At 42.3% G+C, this 21,168-nt stretch overlaps 1 protein-coding gene across 1 annotated transcript in view; it reads right to left on the bottom strand.

Moving 5' to 3' along the window:
• LOC109913024 (Down syndrome cell adhesion molecule-like protein 1 homolog) overlaps nt 1-21,168 on the bottom strand; it is a 554,371-nt gene that overhangs the window by 221,971 nt on the left and 311,232 nt on the right. Inside the window, exon 5 of the mRNA XM_048615473.1 lies at nt 1,889-2,031. Coding sequence (XP_048471430.1) covers nt 1,889-2,031 — 143 coding nt within the window. The remainder of the gene's footprint in view (nt 1-1,888; nt 2,032-21,168) is intronic.

Raw genomic sequence — 21,168 nt, 5'->3', positions numbered from 1 at the left:
TCAAACTACCCTGCATACCCTACATTATACTATCATCCATGTCCCTATCCAAAGGTCACTTAAATGTCCCTAATGTATCTGGCACTACTACCACTGCCGGCAGCGCATTCCACACACCCACCACTCTCTGTGTAAAGAACCTACCTCTGAAATCTCCCCTATACTTTCCTCCAATCACCTCATGATTATGCCCCCTCGTGATAGTCATTTCTGCCTTGGGAAAAAGTCTCTGGCTATCCACTCTATCTATGCCTCTCATCATCTTATACATCTCTATCAAGTCACCTCTCATCCTTCTTCGCTCCAAAGAAAAAAAGCCCGAACTCCCTCAACCTTTCCTCATGAGACCTGCCCTCCAGTCCAGGCAGCATCCTGGTAAATCTCCTCTGCACCCACTCTAAAGCTTCCACATCCTTCCGATAATGAGGCGACCAGAACTGAACAAAATTTTCCAAGTGTGGTCTAACCAGAGTTTTACAGAGCTGCAGCATAACCTCGCGGCTCTTAAACTCAATTCCCCTGCCAATGAAAGCCAACACACCATATGGCTTCTTCACAACCCAATCAACTTGGGTGGTAACTTTGTGGGATCTATGGACATGGATCCCAAGATCCCTCTGTTCCTCCACACTGCCAAGAGTCCTGCAATTAACCCTATATTGTGCATTCAAATTCGACCCTCCAAAATCAATCACTTCACACCTTTCCGGGTTGAATTCCATCTGCAACTTCTTTGCCCAGCTCTGCATCCTGTCAATGTCCCGTTGCAACCTACAAAACACCTCCACACTGTCCACAACTCCACCAACCTTCGTGTCATCGGCAAACTTACTAACCCACCCTTCCACTTCCTCATCCAAGTCATTTATAAAGGTCACAAAGAGCAGAGGTCCCAGAACAGATCCCTGCGGAACACCACTGGTCACCGAGCTCCAGGCTGAATACTTTCCATCTACTACCACCCTCTGTCATCTATTGGATAGCCAGTTTTGAATCCAGACAGCCAAATTTCTCTGAATCCCATGCCCCCTTACTTTCTGAATGGGCTGACCATGGGGAACCTTTTCAAATGCTTTGTTAAAATCCATATACACCACATCCACTGCTCTGCCTTCATCAATGTGTTTTATCACATCCTCAAAGAATTCAATAAGGCTTGTGAGGCATGACCTGCCCCTCACAAAGCCATGCTGACTATTTCTAATCAAACTGTACTTTTCCAAATAATCATGTATACTATCTCTCAGAATCCTCTCCAATAATTTGCCCACCACAGAAGTAAGACTGACCGATCTGTAATTCTCAGGATTATCCCTATTCCCTTTCTTGAACAAGGGAATAACATTTGCCACCCTCCAATCATCTGGTACTACTCCAGTGGACAGTGAGGACGCAAAGATCATCACCAAAGGGGCAGCAATTTCTTCCCTCGCTTCCCATAGTAACCTTGGGTATATCCTGTCTGGCCCAGGGGACTTATCTATCCTCATGTTTTTCAAACTTTCTAGCACATTTTCCTTCCTAACTCCTAGCCTACAAAGAAGATTCTAGCCTACAAAGAGAAAGCTCCTAAATCTCACTTTCTACCTCTTGTGTGGAGGAGTAACATCTCTTGGTAGCTGTTCTCAAAGAAAAGTTGAGAAAACTATAAAAAAGCAAGCCAACTGGGCCATCTCAAACTAGAAAGAAAGAATCTGAACAGCCCTATTATCTCTGTGTAACTGAAGTCCCTGATCCCATTCTGATAACTCTCGTCTGCATCCTCTCCCACACCTGAAAGTTCATGCATAGTGTCTGGAAGCATCAGTACAATCCTGAGAGTTTAGGAATATTCAGTGTGAAAGACAAGATACTAGACTCAGATGTTAACTGCAAGGCCCACACTTACCGGAAACTGAGAGACGAGCTCCATTGCTTTGGCGCGTTTCCCCACTGTATTTATGTCTGGTGATACACCTGTATGTAGACAGTGCGTCTTCCTTTTGTACATCGGATATGTACAAGGCTCCATATGACGTGATGTGGAATCTACTCCCTAGAGACAAGGATGGGAAAATAAAGCTAATTCAGAATCTTGTTTCAGAGACAGTAGGAACTGCAGATGCTGGAGAATCTGAGATAGCAAGGTGTAGAGCTGGATGAACACAGCAGGCCAAGCAGCATCAGAGGAGCAGGAAGGCTGACGTTTCAGGCCTAGACCCTTCTTCAGAAATGGGGGAGGGGATGGGGGTTCTGAAATAAATAGAGAGAGAGGGGTGGCGGATAGAAGATGGATAGAGGAGAAGATAGGTGGAGAGGAGACAGACAGGTCAAAGAGGAACCTCCTTCCCCTCCCCCATTTCTGAAGAAGGGTCTAGGCCCGAAACGTCAGCCTTCCTGCTCCTCTGATGCTGCTTGGCCTGCTGTGTTCATCCAGCTCCACACCTTGTTATCTCTAATTCAGAATCTTGTCAGCATTCAATGTCAACTGGAGTTCAAACAGCTATTCTGTAAGTGGACTCTGGCAGTAGTGTGAGATGTCAATTCAGGAACATTTAGAAGGGGCATTGTTCTGTAATTGTCATGATGGCAATTAGCAATGTAGAGAAATTGCACAGAGTACTGGATTTAAAAATAAATGCTTTTAAAGATCCCTTCTGTTTCAAGTTAAAATAGGATATGCTCCTTGATGGCTTAGTCCTGTAAATAAATGAAAGAAGTTGTATTTTTATAGCACCTTTCACAACCTCAGAATGTCACAAAGCTTGACAGCCGGGTCTCACAGTGTCACTATGTGCAGCAATGACACCAGAATATTCCTGAGCCAGCCTCAGCAACTTTGTTTACAACCATTTCTGTTCATCAATAAAAGGAATATAGCTCAGTATGACCCTTACCCCACTCCACATCAAACACAATCCTCAGGCTTCAATGAGTGACACATGCACTCTCTGAACTTTGTTTGCTGATGGATCGGAACACACAAAGCCTCCACAGAGTCTTCAAATGGTGGACCAGCCACTGAAGTATTTATAATGTAGGTAGAAAAGAGGAGTTGGAGTGGACCAATTGGTCCATTTATCCAGCTCCACCATTCAATATGGTCACAGCTAAACCAATATCTCAACACCGTATTCCTGTACTCTCCCCATTCCCCCTTGATGCCTTTAAGTATCTAGAAATGCATCAATTTCTTTCTTATCTTTATTCACTGACTTGGCCTCCACAGCCTTATACAGTAGAGAATTTCACAGAAACAAAAGGGTCACTTGCCATGAAACGTTAACTCTGATTTCTCTCCACAGATGCTGCCAGACCGGCTGAGCTTTTCCAGAAAGTTCTGTGTTATTTTTCTGATTTACAGCACTCACAGTTCTTTCAGTTTTTGTTAGAGAATTCCATAGGTTCACCTCCTTTTAAGCGAAGAAATATCTCTTTTTTGTCAGTCTGAAATGGTCTACACCCTACCCTGAGACCCCCTTGTGACACCATTGTCCCACCCCAGACATGAATGGGGGGGGTGTATTTTTCAGAATGGTGGGGTGGCAGACAGGATGAGTTGGGGAAATGGGGAATGAGTTTTGATGAGTGAGATACGAGATGTCAGCACTGACCAATATTACTTCACTTTTATACTTGGTGTGTCAGGGTTGGTTACTTTCTAGTTAACCAAACAACAACTTGCATTTGTATGGCATCTTCAGTGCAGTGAAACATCACAAAAAGAGAGCTTCACAGGGGCTTAATCAATCCAAAACTGACATTGAGAAAAAGAGAAGGCTTTACAACAATTGACTGAAACCTAGATCAAAGAGAAAGGTGAAGGATAAAAGCCCTCCGTTTCAGTAACATCCCATAATTGTACCTCTGAAGAGCAGCCTTTCCCCATCACTGTCATTTCACTTTCTCTCATCCATCAACCTGCTGACCCTGCTGTTACACAAGTTGTCAATTTTCTGCCATTAGTAGGGAATTAGTGGCAGTAATTTACCCATTAGAAACGAGACCAAAAGTGTTGCAAGCTCATTCCAGCCAAGCACAAAATCAGGAAAAGAAATTTATCATCTCACCTGTCTTGCCTGCAATTATCTAGATTCCCAAAGGTGACAACTAAACAAAACCTTGCACACAGTCAATGCTGCCTACCAGCCTTTAACTCAAGGGGCAATTCTGTCACCAAAATACATTGAAATTCAGCATTACTCTTGCGTCACCATCATGTCATATTGTCCTGCCCTTCAACATCCAGGATGTAATGAGATGCGCTTTTACATAGCTTGAGGTCCGTGATAACAAAATAAATGCCTGGGCTTCATTCTAGTGACTTCAATGACACCAGTATCTCACTCACCAAAACTCACTCCCCATATCCCCGACTCATCCCATCTCCCACCCCACCATTATTAAAAATGTCCTGCCCCCCTCCAAGTGGCTCTGAAGTCACTGAGACTAACCATTCATGTCTGGCGTTCAGCAATGGTGTTACAAGGGGGTCTCAGGGTAGGCAGTAGGCCATTTCAGACAGAGATGAAGAGATGTGTCTTCACTTAACAGGTGAGCCTGTGGAATTCTCTACTGACAAACGCTGTGGAGGCCAAGTCATTGAATATAGTTAAGAAAGAAAGTGACACATTTCTAGATACTTAAAAGCATCAAGGGAGAATGGGGAGAGTACAGGAATACGGTGTTGAGATATTGGGTTAGTCATGATCATATTGAATGGTGGAACTGGATAAATGTACCAATTGGTCTACTCCAGCTCCTATTTTCTACCTTTCATTATAAATACTTCAGTGGCTGATCCACCATTTGAAAACTCTGTGGAGGCTTTGTGTGTTTGTACCACATAAACCCTGAATTCTGTTGCACCTTCATTAGTTATGCAGGCAATGTGGTGTTGCTAGGTACAGGGCACATCATGCTGGTAAATCATACAGGGGAAACAAAATCTGGTGTTGCTGCCATTAAAATCACAGGATCAAGGAAGCTCTTTGTTCATTGTTTCATGTCATACAAGAATAGAATTGCATCCACATACTCCCTCTGTACATTTAACAGAGTAAAATGGGAAGCAGACAAGTCAAGGAGAGAATTCAGAGATCCAGGTAACATTGATAAATCATTTATATTTACTGCTTCAGTCCGGAACTTATTTGAATTCCTTATCCACACAGACATGGGGAGAATGTGCAAATTCCACATAGACAGCTGCCTGATGGTGGGGTTGAACCCAGGTCCCTGGCAAGGTGAGGCAGTAATGCTAACCAATGAGCCACCACATCCTGGCTAATATTAATCCCTCAATCAACATCACTGTTGTTTGTGGGAGCTTCCTGTGCACAAACTGGCTGCCATGTTCCCTCCGTTGCAACATCGACAACATTCCAAAAGTACAACTGGCAGTAAAACACATTGAAAGGTCTCCTGGTCACGAGAGGCACTAGCAAAATGCAAGTCTTTCATCCTTTTGTATCAGTCGTGTCACTAAGGTAGTAATACTTTTTGATCTTCGGGAGTGTTTTACACAAGGCTGTTAAAGCTGGGGTCAACTGAAAAGCTTTGAAATAGAGATTGACAGGTCTTTGTTAGATTTGGGTATTAAGTTTTGCAGCGCCAGAGTGGGTCGATGGAGTTAAGATACAAATCAGCCATGATTGATTAAATAACAGAACAGGCTGAGCTGGGGCCCGAAGGCTGTATGTCTGTTCCTATGTCAACTCTATAAGAATCACAATATGCCTATGGAACAGTGCAGAATGTGCTGCCAAACTCTCAGGACAATGTGTTCAATCACACCAGAACTTCATGAAATATCTGGTAGGAGAATGTTTGGCCTTTGCTATTTAAGGTCCCCTGCTATTTGTGAAGTAAGCTAACTGCCTATATATTCTATACCTTGCATCGTTTGTCCTTTTCTTACTTCTGCAGGAAACATTGTGAAGTCAATGGGACAATGAAGATAATTTGCTGCAAAAAAAGCAGCAGTCACAGCAATAAGTAAACCCGGCACACACAGCTGCCAATCACGCCAGCACCCCCCGGGTTAATGTTAGAGCGCAGACTGCATCAGGCGTAATCACGGTGCCATGGTGTGGAAATTGTATCTTCAAACCATAGTTCACAGCAGAATGTCAGGAGTCCCCATCAACCAAAGCTCACTCAGCACCTGATGCTGTCTCTCAGCATGGACGGCATAGCAGCTGGAATTCTTCGACGGTCTCAGAATGTGCTTGGTCGCACTTGGAATCACGTCCCATTCGTTCCAACAACATTTCCTGATGTCGTACCTCTTGCTCATTTTTGTTAGAAAACAAGGCTTCTTGAAGAGGTCTAGCATGTAAGATAACTGAGCGGGGTGGGGAAATCAGTGGAATTAGGTTAATCCCTCCAAGGAGCTGCTGCAAATATCAACCGTGCACGCGTGATGTGAATTGCATTAGTCTTTATTTTACATGTGAGAGCTTGAGGCAGACAAAGAGATGAACAATAGGAAGATAAAAACAAAAGAAAAGATGCAAATCAAGTGTGAGCTTAAATCCAAGAACTTGTGCAAATTAGTGAATAAAGAAAAGATAGTGAAAAGAAAACCAATGGTTCTGATTAATAACCCTTTGTTAAATGTTCTATTGGGCCCTCTAGATATTCATTTTTACAATCTTGTACTTTGACAAGGCTCCAGACCAATTTCTAAACACATAGAGTAGTGAAAGGATAGAAATTGGGGTGAAGCTGTCCTAATTGAGGGGGAACACACTAAGAGCTTCCCCTTTCCAATCAGTGCCCAATGACCTTTGACCTAAAGTGTTATCCTTGTGGACTAAGCTTTGCAATGACACGTCCGTGATAAAGAAGCTTGCTGTTACTGATCTGACACGCTCATGAAGAAATTATCATTTGGAAAGGTGCCAGAAGGCTCACGATACCTTGTAGAATAGCACCTCTGCACAGAGAGGAGAAATAACAGGATTTTAAAATTGAGAAAGGGTTTTATAATGCAAAAGGAGAAAAACAATTTCCTCTGGTTGGGCAGTCAGTCATGAGGGTCATCAGTTTAAATTGGTGACTAAGGCAGACGGAAGCTAAAAAGAATTTTCTCATTCAGTGCCAAGACACAATAATCAGCAATTCATGCACATTAATGAGAACATGGAATTAAACTTCTATATGTGCTCCGCGATATCAATAGTTCACCCTGCAAGATAAAAACAGTTTTTCACAGGACTATGCATCGAACAGCTTACCATCATCTGGCTCTCTTGCTTCTATCATTGACTATACAAAATATGGGGAATTAAAAATGGGATTTTTGATACACTCTACCAAACAGTGCGACAATTTCTCCATTTGGCTGCTTGACGTACCAACAGATTCCGAGAAACTATACTCGAGCCCCAACAATCATAGAAATTCACGCAACGTAACCTGTAAATTGCAACTGCAAATTTAATTCAGGAATTAAAGCCTATTTCTGGCTTTGAGGAATGCATTCAAGGATTCCATAATATAAGGGCGGTCCACAGGCAAAAAAAAGTCTCCTTATTAACATTCGTGTCTTCTTCTCGAATTGTGATCAAATATTAAGATGAGGCAGTAATCCTAGCAAAAACATTCAGGGTTAACTTGGGGGTGGACAATATCAACTTGAAGGAGACTGATTTTGGGTTGCTTTGGTTCCAGGATTGTTCTGATGGCTCCAGCATTAAAGATTAATTTCCTGGATACTGCAGTGAGCAAAATACTGGAGGCAAATCAAACAGACTTTAAAAAAAATCTGCATTATTTTCATTATGTTTTACTTATTTGTCATTGAGCCTGATAATAAAGGATGTATTATGAGCGCAACTCTTTGGATGAAACTTCCAAGTTGACAAATGTGGGATGACAACTGGGACATATTTCTTTTCTGCTGTAGGACGTGGTCTCAGGGCATCAAGTTGATTTAACTACTGAATAGAAAAGAGTAGTGTATCAGTAATGTCACTGGATTATTATCTAGAAGATCAGGCTAATGTCTTGGGGAAATGGATTTGAGTCCCAATGTGGTAGTTGGTGGAATTTAAATTTGATTTGCAAAATCTGCTTTTGGAAGCAAATCTCGGTAAAGGGGACCATGAAACATGTCCAGTTCATTCTTATTCTTCAAAGGATGGAGGTCTGACACCTCTGCCTGTGACTTCAGACCCAAAGCCTCCTAACTGGCCTCTGAAATGGCCAAACAAGCCATTTGCTTAGAGCAGATGGGGATGGCCAACAAACGCTGGCCTGGTCTGTGATGTCCACATCCCATGCCAATGTTTTTTAAAAAATCATCCAACCTACACATTGCACAATAGGGTACACCTTGCACTTTGTAAGGAGAGGAGTAATGAGCTCAACAGCTCAATTGAAAAGTTCCACTTTAAGCTAAACTTCGCATTGAAAATATCAGATTCTCTACACTGGGTAGTAAAGCTGTGTTTGACTGAACTGGTCCGATGTTTTAGCCTTATGAACATATACAATGAAGGCAACTTTGTAACTTTTACAGAAGCAGAGATGGTGTAGCCACCTATCGTTGTGGCCTTGCTCTTCCTTAATGCTGACAGAATCAGAAAGGGCCATTACACTATCAGAATGTGCCTGCAGCGACTGTGTCCTTAGATATGTTGGATTGCTACCATCAGCTCAATGGGCAGAAGCACTGATCTGGCAGTTAATGAAGATGAGGCATACAGTGTTAAGTCCACAATCCTCACCATAGACCGTAGTGTTGTGTGAGACTGTCAGCACCATTGTACACTGTGGGCTAGGTTCACTGGCACTGTCATCTTTTGGGGTTTGGAATCCACAGGGCCTACTTGGTTGGGCATGGTAGAGGAAAACCACTTGGTGGTCTAAAGAGAAGAGGCTCTTGTCTTAAAGAAGAATTAGTTTGTTGTATTTAAACAAAAAGTATAATTTACACTGACATGATAGATATTGCTACAAAGACTATGAGGATGATGTGAATGGTCGGTCTTATTCCTTCAAGATCCTGAGTTTTTCTCCCACCAAATCTTATGGCACGCTAATAATGAATGGTGCATAATGCACACCTCAGTATTAACCCTTTCAGCCACTTATACAACACATAATGGGATTTTAGCTCCTGACGAGTCACAGCACAGATGTTGTTAGAAGATGAGAAGACCCATTTACCACGTGCTGAACTTTGACCTCTGAGGAAGTCATACATCCAAGTTGAACAGCTTGGCTTGATAGGTCCTCAAAGGGGCAGCTTCTCAATAAGGTCAGGTACAATATAGTGTTGAGTATTGTAGCAACGTCAAAGACCATTGCCTTAACTTGACAATGGAGGTGAAGAGATCCATTCTTGGGCATGAGGCTGAGAGGAATGAGTGATGACTTCATATTGGCTAGCACTCTTCACTTTTTGAGCAGAAATTAAAACTAATCCAAGTGGTTCCGAAGACAAGTTAATGACAAGGTCGTTGTGATATATGTGGCACTACACCTTCCCATTTACTGCATAGTTAACAAGAACAAATGGACCTTTCTCATAAAGGCATCTATCCTACTCACCTCAATGTCCCCCATGCAGTAATAAGATCTCCATTCTCACTATGAGCTTACAACTGCCAAGGTGCAATCAAGAAGAATAAATTACAGGAAGCAGTGGCATGGCAGTATTGTCATCGGACTAGTAATCCAGAGACCCAGGCTAACGCCCACAGCACATGCCTTGAATCTCATCACAGCACATCGTGATAATTCAATTAATAAATTAAATCTGGAATGAAACCATTATCGATTATTGCAAAAACCCATCTTGTTCACTATCAACATCCTCACCTGTTCTGGCCTACATGGTCCACAACAATATGGCTGACTCTTAAATTTCCTCTGAAATGGTTCTTGCAAGCCATGCTGTTGTATCTATCTGCTATAAACCCTGATAAGCCAAATAAAATCAGGCAGATCACCCAGCAACAAGTACTGAGGGTGTTGTCACAATTTAACTGGGAAAAGTGCTCCGATAATCATGCCCCACTGTTCCACAAGTTGCCATAAAATGTATAAAATCCCAATATGACCACCAAAATCACAAATTTGTCTGACTGGCTTCCAGGTTTAATCAGTAACAGTAAAATAACTTTGTTTACTGTGATAAGGTGTGTTAGGGCCTCACGATAGCTCAGTGGTTGGCAATGCTCAAGGGACCCGGGTTTGATTCCACCTGCGGGCGACTGTGTGGAGTTTGCACATTCTCCCTGTGTCTGCGTGGATTTCTACTGGGTGCTCCGGTTTCTTCCCACAGTCCAAAGATGTGCAGGCTAGGTGGATTGGCCATGTTAAATTGCCCATACTGTCCAGGAATATGCAGGCTAGGTGGATTAGCCCTAGGGAATGCAGGGATGGAGTTGGTTCTGGGTGGAATGCTCTTTGGAGGTTTGCTGTGGATTTGATGGGCTGATAGGCCTGCTTTTATACTGTGGGGTTTCTATGATGGAGTTAACTTTAATGCAAAAAAAAGGCTTTCTATTTGACTACTATGCAAATTAAAGTCTACTCCTTAAATACATACACACTCAATCATGATTAAGACAGACAAAGATATTTAGATGAATACATATACTGTCGGTGAAAAAAGAATGCAGACAGGGTAAACAAAATTTGAAAGATCAAAAGTCCAGACCACAAAGTGGAAAGTTATTTTCTCACATTTTTTTGTGATAATATCAATGACAATCTGCTGTTGACTGGGGCCTTTCAATTCATAGATTGATCAGGTGGATCAAGGCTGTTTCTTTACTTTTTTTTCTTCTAAGCTTTCGTGGGTTTACCGCATGTTCCCCCCTCCCCCCACACATTGGGAGAGAAGGAGAGGGAGAGATGAATGCTTTCTGTCTGTAGGCTCTGGACATTCCTTCTCCTCTGCTGCTTCTCTGATACGTAAAGCCTTTCAAAACTGCAGCTCAGCCAATGAGAGGGTTGTCGTCAGGCAGATGTTCCTCAAGTCAAAAGACTCTCAGTGCTGCTCAGTATCAAATTCTCTCTTTTACTGCTTCAAACAGCAACATAGTACCGCACCACTCAATAAGATATGCAACACTTCATTTTCAAGTTACAAAACTCCCCCGGAAATTTTGACAAATTATGTCACTGTAACTTCCATTCCAGTTTCTAGTCTGAAAAAAGTAAATACATAGTCTCTGACACTGTACCTACAACCTCAGACTATAGACCACAAGAAACTGAACAAGGATAGGCTGTTTAGCTCCTCGAGCCTGCTCTGCCATTCAATAGGATCATGGTTGATCCAACATTCCTCATGAGGACTGCCCTTTCCCTATAACCTTTGATTCCCTGATTGATCAAGAGTCTATCTCAGCCTTAAATATACACAAGGACTCAGTCCCCACAGCTCTCTGTGGCAGGGAGTTCCATAGACACTCAACCCTCTGACAGAAGAAATTCTTTGTCCATGCTAAAAACAGGATGAGATCAAACAGTGGGAAAACAAAGATTGTATTCAACCGCAACTCAATCCATGTCAAGGTAGATGGGACCAAATGATTTTGCATCAAAGTGATGCAGAGCAAAGCTGATCATAAGACAATGTATTAATGTGAACGTAGTCAATGCACAATGACATCATCAAACACATGAACTGACCACATCAGAATCGAAACATTTCTGTCTCCACTGCCAGACCTGCTGAGTTTCTACAGCAATTTCTGTGTTTCAGATTTGCGCAATATTTTGCCTTTCCTGAACTGCCCACCTTGATGCCTCTCATATTTTGCTGCTGGACTCTCCATTTTTATGGGAGAATCAGAGAAAGTGCGAAAGAGGAACAGTGAGAGAAAAAGATGTGAAGAAGAGTCATACCGGATTGGAAACGTTAATTTTGTATCTCTCTTTCACAGATGCTGCCAGGTCTGCTGAGTTTCTCCAGCAATTTCTGCATTTTTTTAGAGAGAGAGAGATTTGGCAGACATCTTCAAATAAACTAAAAGAGATAGCACATCATTTATTTATGACAATAATACACCACAGGCTTGTGAGTAATTGCTGTATGATCTCTTGCGGGATGCAGTATATTGTGGTGTCTCATACAATTACACAAAACTGAGGAAAGGCTGAGAGGAAAGAGAAGTGAGAGAAAAGGGATTTTTAAAAATTGGCAAAATGAATGAGACAGAGAAAACAAGGAACCGGGTTCCTTTCCTTTCGTACCTGTGTGCAGTAACATCATAAATAGACAGCAAAAGGCTTCCTTAGGTGGGTTTTAGTTTTAAGAGAATTGTTAAGCCTGGTCTAAATAAATGCCCACAACAATTCTGTTCAAGTACCTTCCACTTATTTACAGCCTCACCACAAACTGTCACTTGTGGACCTCACCTTCACAGCCAACATGGTAAGGTAATGGTTGTGCTAGTGGTCTAGTAATCTGGTGGCATGTCCTAATAACCTCAATATTCTATCGAGCTCAATCCCCGACATGGCAGCTGGTAAATTTCAGAACCACAAAATCATTATGATGCAGAAGATGGCCATTTGGTCATTGTGCCCGCACCAGCTCTTCAACTGAGTATTTAAATTCAGTTAGAATCACAAAATCCTTACAGTGCAGACAAAAGCCATTTGGCTCATTGAGTCTGCACCAACACTCCAAAGGGCATCCCAACCAGACCAACATCGTTCCCCCCATCCCAGCCATCTCTGTAACCCAACATTTAGCATGGCCAATCCACCTAACCTGCACGTCTTTGGACTGTGGGAGGAAACCAGAGCACCCAGCAGAAGCCCACACAGACACAGGGAGAACATGCAAACTCCACACGGACAGTCACCCGAATTCAGAATTGAACCTCGGTTCCCAGTGCTGTAATGCAGTAGTGCTAACCACTGAGCCACCATGTTGCCCCACATTAATTAAATAAATCTGGAATAACAAAACTAGAATGTTGACCACGACACCATTGCATTCTTGTAAAATCCCACCTGATTCACTAATGACCTTCAGGAAAAAACATTTTATCATTAGCCAATCCAACGTTAATGTGACTCCTGACCCACAACATTGCTGCTGACTCTTAACTACCCACTGAAATGGTCCAGGAAGCCACTCAGTTTGTGGATGACGCAAAAAAAAAACTGGGAAGGCAAGCGGTGATGATGTCACAAGGGATGTGCAGAGGGATTTTGACTGATTAAGTGAGTGGGCAAGAAATTTGGCAGAAGGAATACAATGTTGGAAGATGTAAGAATAGAGGAGCTGAATATTATTTAAATAGAGAAAGACTGCTGAAAGACTGATACAGCACAGAGGGATATGACAGTCCTTGTGCATAAACCACAGAAAGGTAGCATCTGAGTTCGGCAAGTCATGGGGAAGGAAAACTGGTCTTTATTTCCAAGGAAATTGAGTATAAGTGTACGGAATTCTTGCTAAAACTATACAAGGTGCCAGTCAGATCATAGCTAGAAAACTGTGAACAGTTTTGGGCCTGTTATGTAAGGAAGGATACACTGACATTGGAGGTTCACAAGGCTAAGACTAGATATGCAGGGACTGCCCTATGAGGAGAAGCTGAGTGGGTGGACCTATACCCATTGGAGTTAAGAAGAAAGAGAGATAACATCTTTGAAACAAATAAGATTCTTAGGATATTTAACAGGGTAGCTGCAGAAAGGTTGTTTCCCTTCGTGGCAGAGTCTAGGACCAAAAAGCTTAATCTCAGAATCAGGGGTCACATATTTAAGACAGAAATGAGGAGGAATTTCTTTTCTGAGACAGCAGTGAATCTGTGAAACTCTTTGCCACAGAAGGCTGCTGAGGCTGGGTCATTAAATATGTTCAAGGCTGAGACAGACAGATTTTTAATCAGTAAGGAAATCAAGGGTTGTGAGTTTAACTGAATGGCAGAGCAGACTCAATGGCTGAATGGCCTATTTCTGTTCCAAACGTTTACCAGGTAACTATGGATGGGGAATAAATGCTATTTTCAGTGATGTCCATTAATGGGTTAGTAGAAAGAGAAAAATTTATTTAAGTTACACTTTGACTTTGTCAGCAGAGAAAGATCAATATATTGGAATATATTTCTTCTGTTACTGTCTCTCTCCAATTTCCTTCGAAGGACAAGTTTCATAGTTCAGTTACAAGCATAGAACAGGATCTGGATACAAACCAGTTTGTCAGATTGTCAGATTGTTGCATATCCTTATACTGAACAACCTTTTGTTAACTATTTTACTGTAGATATAAATGAGTAAAAGAGATGATTTCTGCAAGCTCAGCCCGAGACCCAGCTATGCCTGGGAATGTCAGCAGGCACCCTCGATGACTGATTCAATTCATTAGCACAATAAATCCTGGGGGGAGGTGATGGGCTAGCGACATTATCACGAGGTGATTAATCCAGAGACCCAGGTAATGTTCTGGAGACCAGGGTTCAAGTTTTGAAATGGGAAGCACGGTGGTTCAGTGGTTAGCAGGCTGCCTCACAGTGTTAGGGACCCAGGTTCATCTCCAGCCTTGGGTGACTGTGTGGAGTTTTGCGTGTTCTCCCCATGTCTGCTTGGGTTTTCTCCGGGTGCTTTGGTTTCCTCTCACAGTCCAAAGATATGCAGGGTAGGTGGATTAGCCATCGTAAGTGCAGGGTTATAGGGTGGGGAGCCGGGTCTGGGTGGGATGCTGTCTGCAGGGTTAGTGTAGTCTTGATGGTCTGAATGGCCTCTTTCCACACTGTAGGGATTCTGTCTAAGGCTTAACCATTGTCCTAAAACCACTGGAGGGGGTGCAAAGGAGGTTCACTAGGTTGATTCCGGAGTTGAGGGGGTTGGCTTATGAGGAGAGACTGAGTAGACTGGGATTATATTCATTGGAATTCAGAAGATTGAGGGGGGATCTTATGGAAACATATAAAATTATTAAGCGAATAGATAAGATAGAAGTAGAGAGGATGTTTCCACTGGCAGGTGAAGCTAGAACAAGAGGGCATAGCCTCAAGATTAGAGGGAGCAAATTTAGGACTGAATTGAGAAGGAACTTCTTCACCCAGAGGGTTGTTAATTTATGGAATTCCTTGCCCAGTGAAGTAGTTGACGCTACTTCAGTAAATGTTTTTAAAGATAAGGTAGATTTTTTTTGAACAATAAAGGAATTAAGGGATACGATGAGAAGGCGGGTAAGTGGATCTGAGTCCACGAAAAGATCAGCCATGATCTTATTGAATGGCGGAGCAGGCTCGAAGGGCCGGATGGCCTACTCCTGCTCCTAGTTCTTATGTTCTATAATAGGCCCAAAGACTGTTGAGCTGTCAATGAAACAGACCATCCCTGATGGAAAACATAGAGCATCAGGTGCACTGTCCACACAGTTTGACTCTGCTATGTTCAATGTAGAGTACAATCCTGTTAGCCGATCCATGAGCAGTGGATATTATCTCAAAAGACAAGGTAAACATGGTGTACAACTGAGAATCCCCTTGACCAATCAGTGACCAGCAGTTTAGGTTAAAATCATCCTAAGAGTCTTTTCAATCCTTAACAACCTTCAATAGGATATTTTTGTCAAATCTTTGCAATGACCTGATTTGTAATAACATCCAAATTCAAGAATATTGTCTTCATTTGGGAAACATGGTATTCTATCCCACTAATTAGATTTTTAATTTTTTTTACAGTTAGACATAACTGTACATATCGAGTTCAAACAAATCAGGTTCACTGTGAATAATGTCTCCATTTTAAGGCACTTAATGTGTGTAATATACAATTTTTTTTTTAAAATGGACTTTCAGTGTCTAAGTTAAATGTTACACTCAGGGCAGTGACTCCAATAATGGTCAGCTGGCTTTAACAATACAGCCCTCTAATTGTCTTGCAACCGTGCATGTATATTGAGATGTTTACCACATCCTTTCAATACTGCTGAGCAGTCTTCACATTCTGCGCGATTGTTGGAGAGCATCATAGATTCACTGGTGCATCTGTCAGACTCACCCTTTTACAAGCCGCACTGATTTCTTCCTGATTTATTCAAATGTATTACAGATGATGTGATCATACAGTGCACCATGGCAGCATGGAGCACTTCCGTTCTGAACACCATCTCCATCAGGGATGATTTTGACAGACACTGTGTTGGCAGCCTAGACCCCAATTAAGAGCAACTATCTTATATTGGGAAATCACACTAAACAAACAAGGAGCTCACTCACACATCGTACACTCTCTGGCAGTTAATTATCTGGTCATATTTTTCATTTACCCTGCAGACTAAACTGGTAAAACAAAAATAATTCTGCACACCACTCTGTGTACCATATATACTTGCATTTGAGGGCAGTAGGTTTTTCGGGAAGTAGGGTGCAAAATGATTTGAGTTAGATTTATTCTTTTTGATTAACTTCATGGAGATCCTGTCATGGTTTATTTTTCACATATATTTTCACTGTTTATGACTAAGGTAAACATTAGCAGCCATTGGGGTGGCACAGTGGCTCAGTGGTTAGCACTGTTGCCTCACAGTGCCAGGGACCTGGGTTCAATTCCACCCTTGGGCAACTGTCTCTGTGAACTTTGCACATTCTCCCTGTGTCTGCGTGGGTTTCATCCAGGCTCCAGTTTCCTCCCACAGTCCAAAGATGTGCAGGTTAGGTAGATTGGCCATAGGAAATTGCCCGTAGTGTCTAGGGTGGGAAATGCAGAACTAGGGTAAGGGTGGGTCTGGTTGGGATGCTCTTCAGAGAGTCAGTATGGGCCAAATGGCCTGCTTCCACACTGTAGGGATTCTATGAACATGAAATCCAACCCTAATTGCCAAGTGATTTCTTTCTTGTCATAGAGTGAAATCACTATCCTCTCCCAGACAAATGATTTGTGACCTGGGACAGTTGACTTATGCTGTGTAATGTTTGTCAGGAAGCCAATGGTGGCTCACTGTTTAACACTGCTGCTTCACAGGGCCAGGGACCTGGGTTCAAATCCAGCCTTGGGTGATTGTCAGTGTGGAGTTTGCACATTCTCCCTGTGTCTGTGTGGGTTTCCTCTGGGTGCTCCAGTTTCCTCCCATAGTCCAAAGGTGTGCAGGTTAGGTGGACTGGCCAGCATCCAGGGATGTGCAGGTTAGGTGGATTAGCCCTGGGAAACAGTGGGGTAGGTCTGGATGGTTTGCTCTATGGAGGGTTGATGTGAACTCAATGGGCTAAATGGCCTGCTTCTGCACTGGAGACATTCTATAATATCTTAAGTTTAAAACATTACACTGTTTTTGTAGAGCAGTGAATGTTTTTTCAAACACATTTTATTGCAGTGCTTGACTTTTTCTTGGAGCATTCAGAGCATTTCTGTGTGGGTGATCACACAATTCTTTCATAAAGTACACTGGGAAGTTTTGTTGTATGAGAGGCAACATTGAAGCTGATTATTTAACAGGGTTTTGCTTGGGTTTCACAGATACTTTGTGATAATGGCATTTGAACACCTTCAACTTGAGTTGAAACCCTTCCAAGACTTCTTCCAGGTGCTCTGGTTTCCTCCCACAGTCCAAAGTTATGCAGGTCAGGTGGATTAGCCATGGGGAATGCAGGGTTACAGGGATGGGGTAAGGGGGGTGGGTCTGAGTGGGAAGCCCTTCAGATGGACTTACTGAATGGCCTACTTCCACACCGTAGGGGGTTCTATGAAAATTAGATCCTCTAAATATTACTGATTATATTTCAGCAGAAAATAAACAGCCATGTTATTTGCCAAAAGCAATGCAGCCATAAGCTGCAAAATTTTGTCCAAATATTATGGAGATTGTTCAAAAGTCACGTTGTTTCAGTAATTAAATTAATTGGAAAAGCTCCTTTTTTTATATTCAAAAAAAAGTTCTTCCTTCTTCTGCCCTCTCCCCCGATTAGGTTAAAGAGATTTAGAGAGATTAAGGGTTCAGGACACCTGTTCCTGGACATCTTGATGCTGAACAAAGGGAGATGGTGAGATTATGGTGATGTCGCTCACCATGCTAATAATCCAGTGGCCCAGACAAATGCTCTGAGGACATAGATTCAAATTCAACCAGGGCAGCTGCTGGAATTAATATTAAATCAGGAAATATGAAAAATAAACCTAATAGTGACCATCAAACTATCATCCATTGTCATAAAATAAAGCCATCTAGTCCCCTAATGGGAATGAAGTCTGTCATCCTTCCTGGTCTAGACAATATGTGACCCCAGACCCACAGCAATGTGGTTGACTGTGAACTGCCCTCTGAAATGGCCAAGTGAGCCACCCTAGGCAATTAGGGATGGGCAACAAATGCTGGCCTTGCCAGTGATGCCCACATCCCATATTGAATAAAGAAAACAAACAACGTGTCAACCACAATATGTAGAGACACTGATCAAGTGTGGTTTGACATTTTGAAAGGGCCCATGTAATGTTCTGAGCACCTTGGTCCAAATCCCACAATGACAAATGATGGAATTTGAATTCAATAAAAATTGGGAATTAAGAGTGACCATGAAACCATTGCTGATTGTCAGGAAGTGAAAATAAAACAAAAATCTGGCTCACTAATGTGCTATAGGGGAAGGAAATCTGCCATCCTTACATGGTCTGGCCTACATGCGACTTCAGACCCCAACAATGTGGCTATTAGGGATGGGCAATAAATACTGGCCTAGCTATAGATACCCATGTCCCATGAATGAACTTTTTTTTAACAAAACAGTTTACTGCTGTTCTAGTTCAATAACAGTTTTGATTTAATATGAATTAACCAGTTCTGCAACCTCGAAGTGACATCACCAATTTAGTGCCCATTAATGCCAGATCAGAGCTGAACCTGGCTGCCTGATTTCTTTGTGAGACCCTTGAGGCCATGGCGAAGAGGTTTTACAGTCGTTCTAAGATAAACAGTGGCAATTGCAGTTGTGTGGGTGAATGTTTGTCTCTGTCAGAAGAAGATTGTTAGTTTAGGCCCTACTCCAAGGACATACTCTCAAAAATCTAGGTAGATATCCCAATGCAGGACTGAGGGTGTGCTGCACTGTCTTTTAGATTAGAGGTTAAATCAACCCCAGCCTCCTTCTCGCGTGGATGTGTAAGATCCTACAACACTATTTGGAAGATGAGCATGTCCTGGCCAATGTAAATTCCTCAACAAAGTCACTAAAAAACAGGCCACTACTGTTTGTGGCATCTTGCTGTGCAGAAATCTGTTGCTGCATTTCCAACACTCTAACGGTGGCCACAACTGGAAATTACTTTGTTGACTGTAAAGCACATTGGGACATGCTGAGGGTTGTGAAAGACACTATATAAGTGTAAGGATTGGCCTTTCCTTTTGGTATCTGGTTGTATACAAACACGACCTCTGCACGTTTGTACAATTAGTTTTTCCAAATACTAACTGGATAGAGCAAAAGCTGTGTAAGTTCACCTGGACTGAATTTCTCCCTTCCTCACTCAACATCTTAGTTAAATTATGGAGCCTATGAATTACTATCATTGCCTCGAGAAATTTTGATGCTGCAGCCCATGAGAAACTTTTTAGTACACAAGTGCTGTCTCCTACCCCGTCAATTTCAGCATCGCACAAACGTGAAGAATGAAGAGAAGTGCTTATTGTTAGCTCATTATGAGGAGACAGGACACAGTGCCAGAATATAAAACATTTCCCATGGAACTGTCTCATTGTCCTGCCTGAAATTTACCTTGACGATAAATCACCCTGCCACTCCAAGAGACAGCTCTAATACTTCATAACCTTTACCTACTTACTATCCTCCTAATCTTAGATTATAGACTTTAACTAGTGCCCAACCTAATTAGGTCCATGTGATCAACCCCAGTGGGAACACACTCAGTCAAAGGGAACCTACTTTCTGATAGTCTTTCTCTACGTTACGCATTCACAGTTTCAGCTTCTAACCTTCTTCAAACGACATAGGCTATTCAGTCTTTGAAGGTATGATCAGGTTTTAAAACTCAGGGTTTGCAGGCATGACAACATAAAAACCCAGTGCGAGAGTAGGCCATTCGGCCCTTTGAGCCTGCTCCGCTATTCAGTATGATCATATCTGATCCTCTATTTCCGTGCTATATTCTCAGTTTTTCCCCATGGCCCCTTGATGCCTTTAACGTCTAAAAATGTATCTATATCTTCCTTGAATATATTCAGTGACTTGGCCTCCAGAGCCTTCAGTGGTAGAGAACTCTACAGGTTCACTGTCCTTTCAATGAAGAAATGTTTCCTCATCTTAGTCGTTAATGGCCTACCCCGTATTCTGAGACTGTGACCCCTAGTTCTAGGCTCCTCAACCAGGGGAATCATCCACCTGCATCTAGTCTGTCCAGCCCTGTTAGAATTTTATACATTTCAATTAGATCCCCGCTCATCCTTCTCAACTCTCGTGAAGACATTTTCCGATAGGTAGACTTTAGGACTTTATCGAGGGCAACTAGGGATGGGTAATTGATGCTGGAACACCCAGCGAAACTCACATCCCATGAATGAATTTAAAAAAAAAATTGTGACTGTATCACTGCATGACCCTAGAGGTTTTGAAGTTGCTTTGACAAACTGACTGACCACGAAAGCTGTCGAACTGACATAGTAATCCAACTGGTTCACAAATGCCCATCATGAGAGACAAAACTACTGTGTTTCAGTGAGCAGTCATTTCCTTAGCAATCTGAATATTTCACATCAAGAAATATTTATCCACAAAATGGCCCCAGCAAGACGATGAGTGTCCATCAACATGAATTCCATGTCTGTGAGGGAGCAATTGCCAAGCACAGGACGTTTTAAGCTTGTCAAATACTTAAACCAGAGGAAAGAGTGGCTCTTCATTCCAGAACATACTGACTGGATGAGCCAGGAAAGATATGGCCCAGAGGGGAGACACTACTGCAGAAAGAAGAAGATCAATCAATATGTGTTACTGTTCCTGCTCGATCCAATATAGATTTATAAAAATAATGAGGACAATACTTGAGGCCAGAATGCACTGTATAGTTCATCCAATTAATGAGCTACCCATCCCTGGATACTTGTAGGCCAATTTTTATCTTACAGATGCTATTTTAACTCTTCAGAAATCAATAAGTGCCAGGTTTTATGAATTAGCTATAGCACTATATATAGTGAGCATTCAGTACTGTCAAAGGCAATGCACATCACTCAAATCATTAACTTCGGTT

Source organism: Rhincodon typus, chromosome 32, assembly GCF_021869965.1.
Source record: "Rhincodon typus isolate 14 chromosome 32, sRhiTyp1.1, whole genome shotgun sequence".
Taxonomy (NCBI): Eukaryota; Metazoa; Chordata; class Chondrichthyes; order Orectolobiformes; family Rhincodontidae; genus Rhincodon; species Rhincodon typus.
This window is presented reverse-complemented; position numbering and strand designations above follow the sequence as displayed.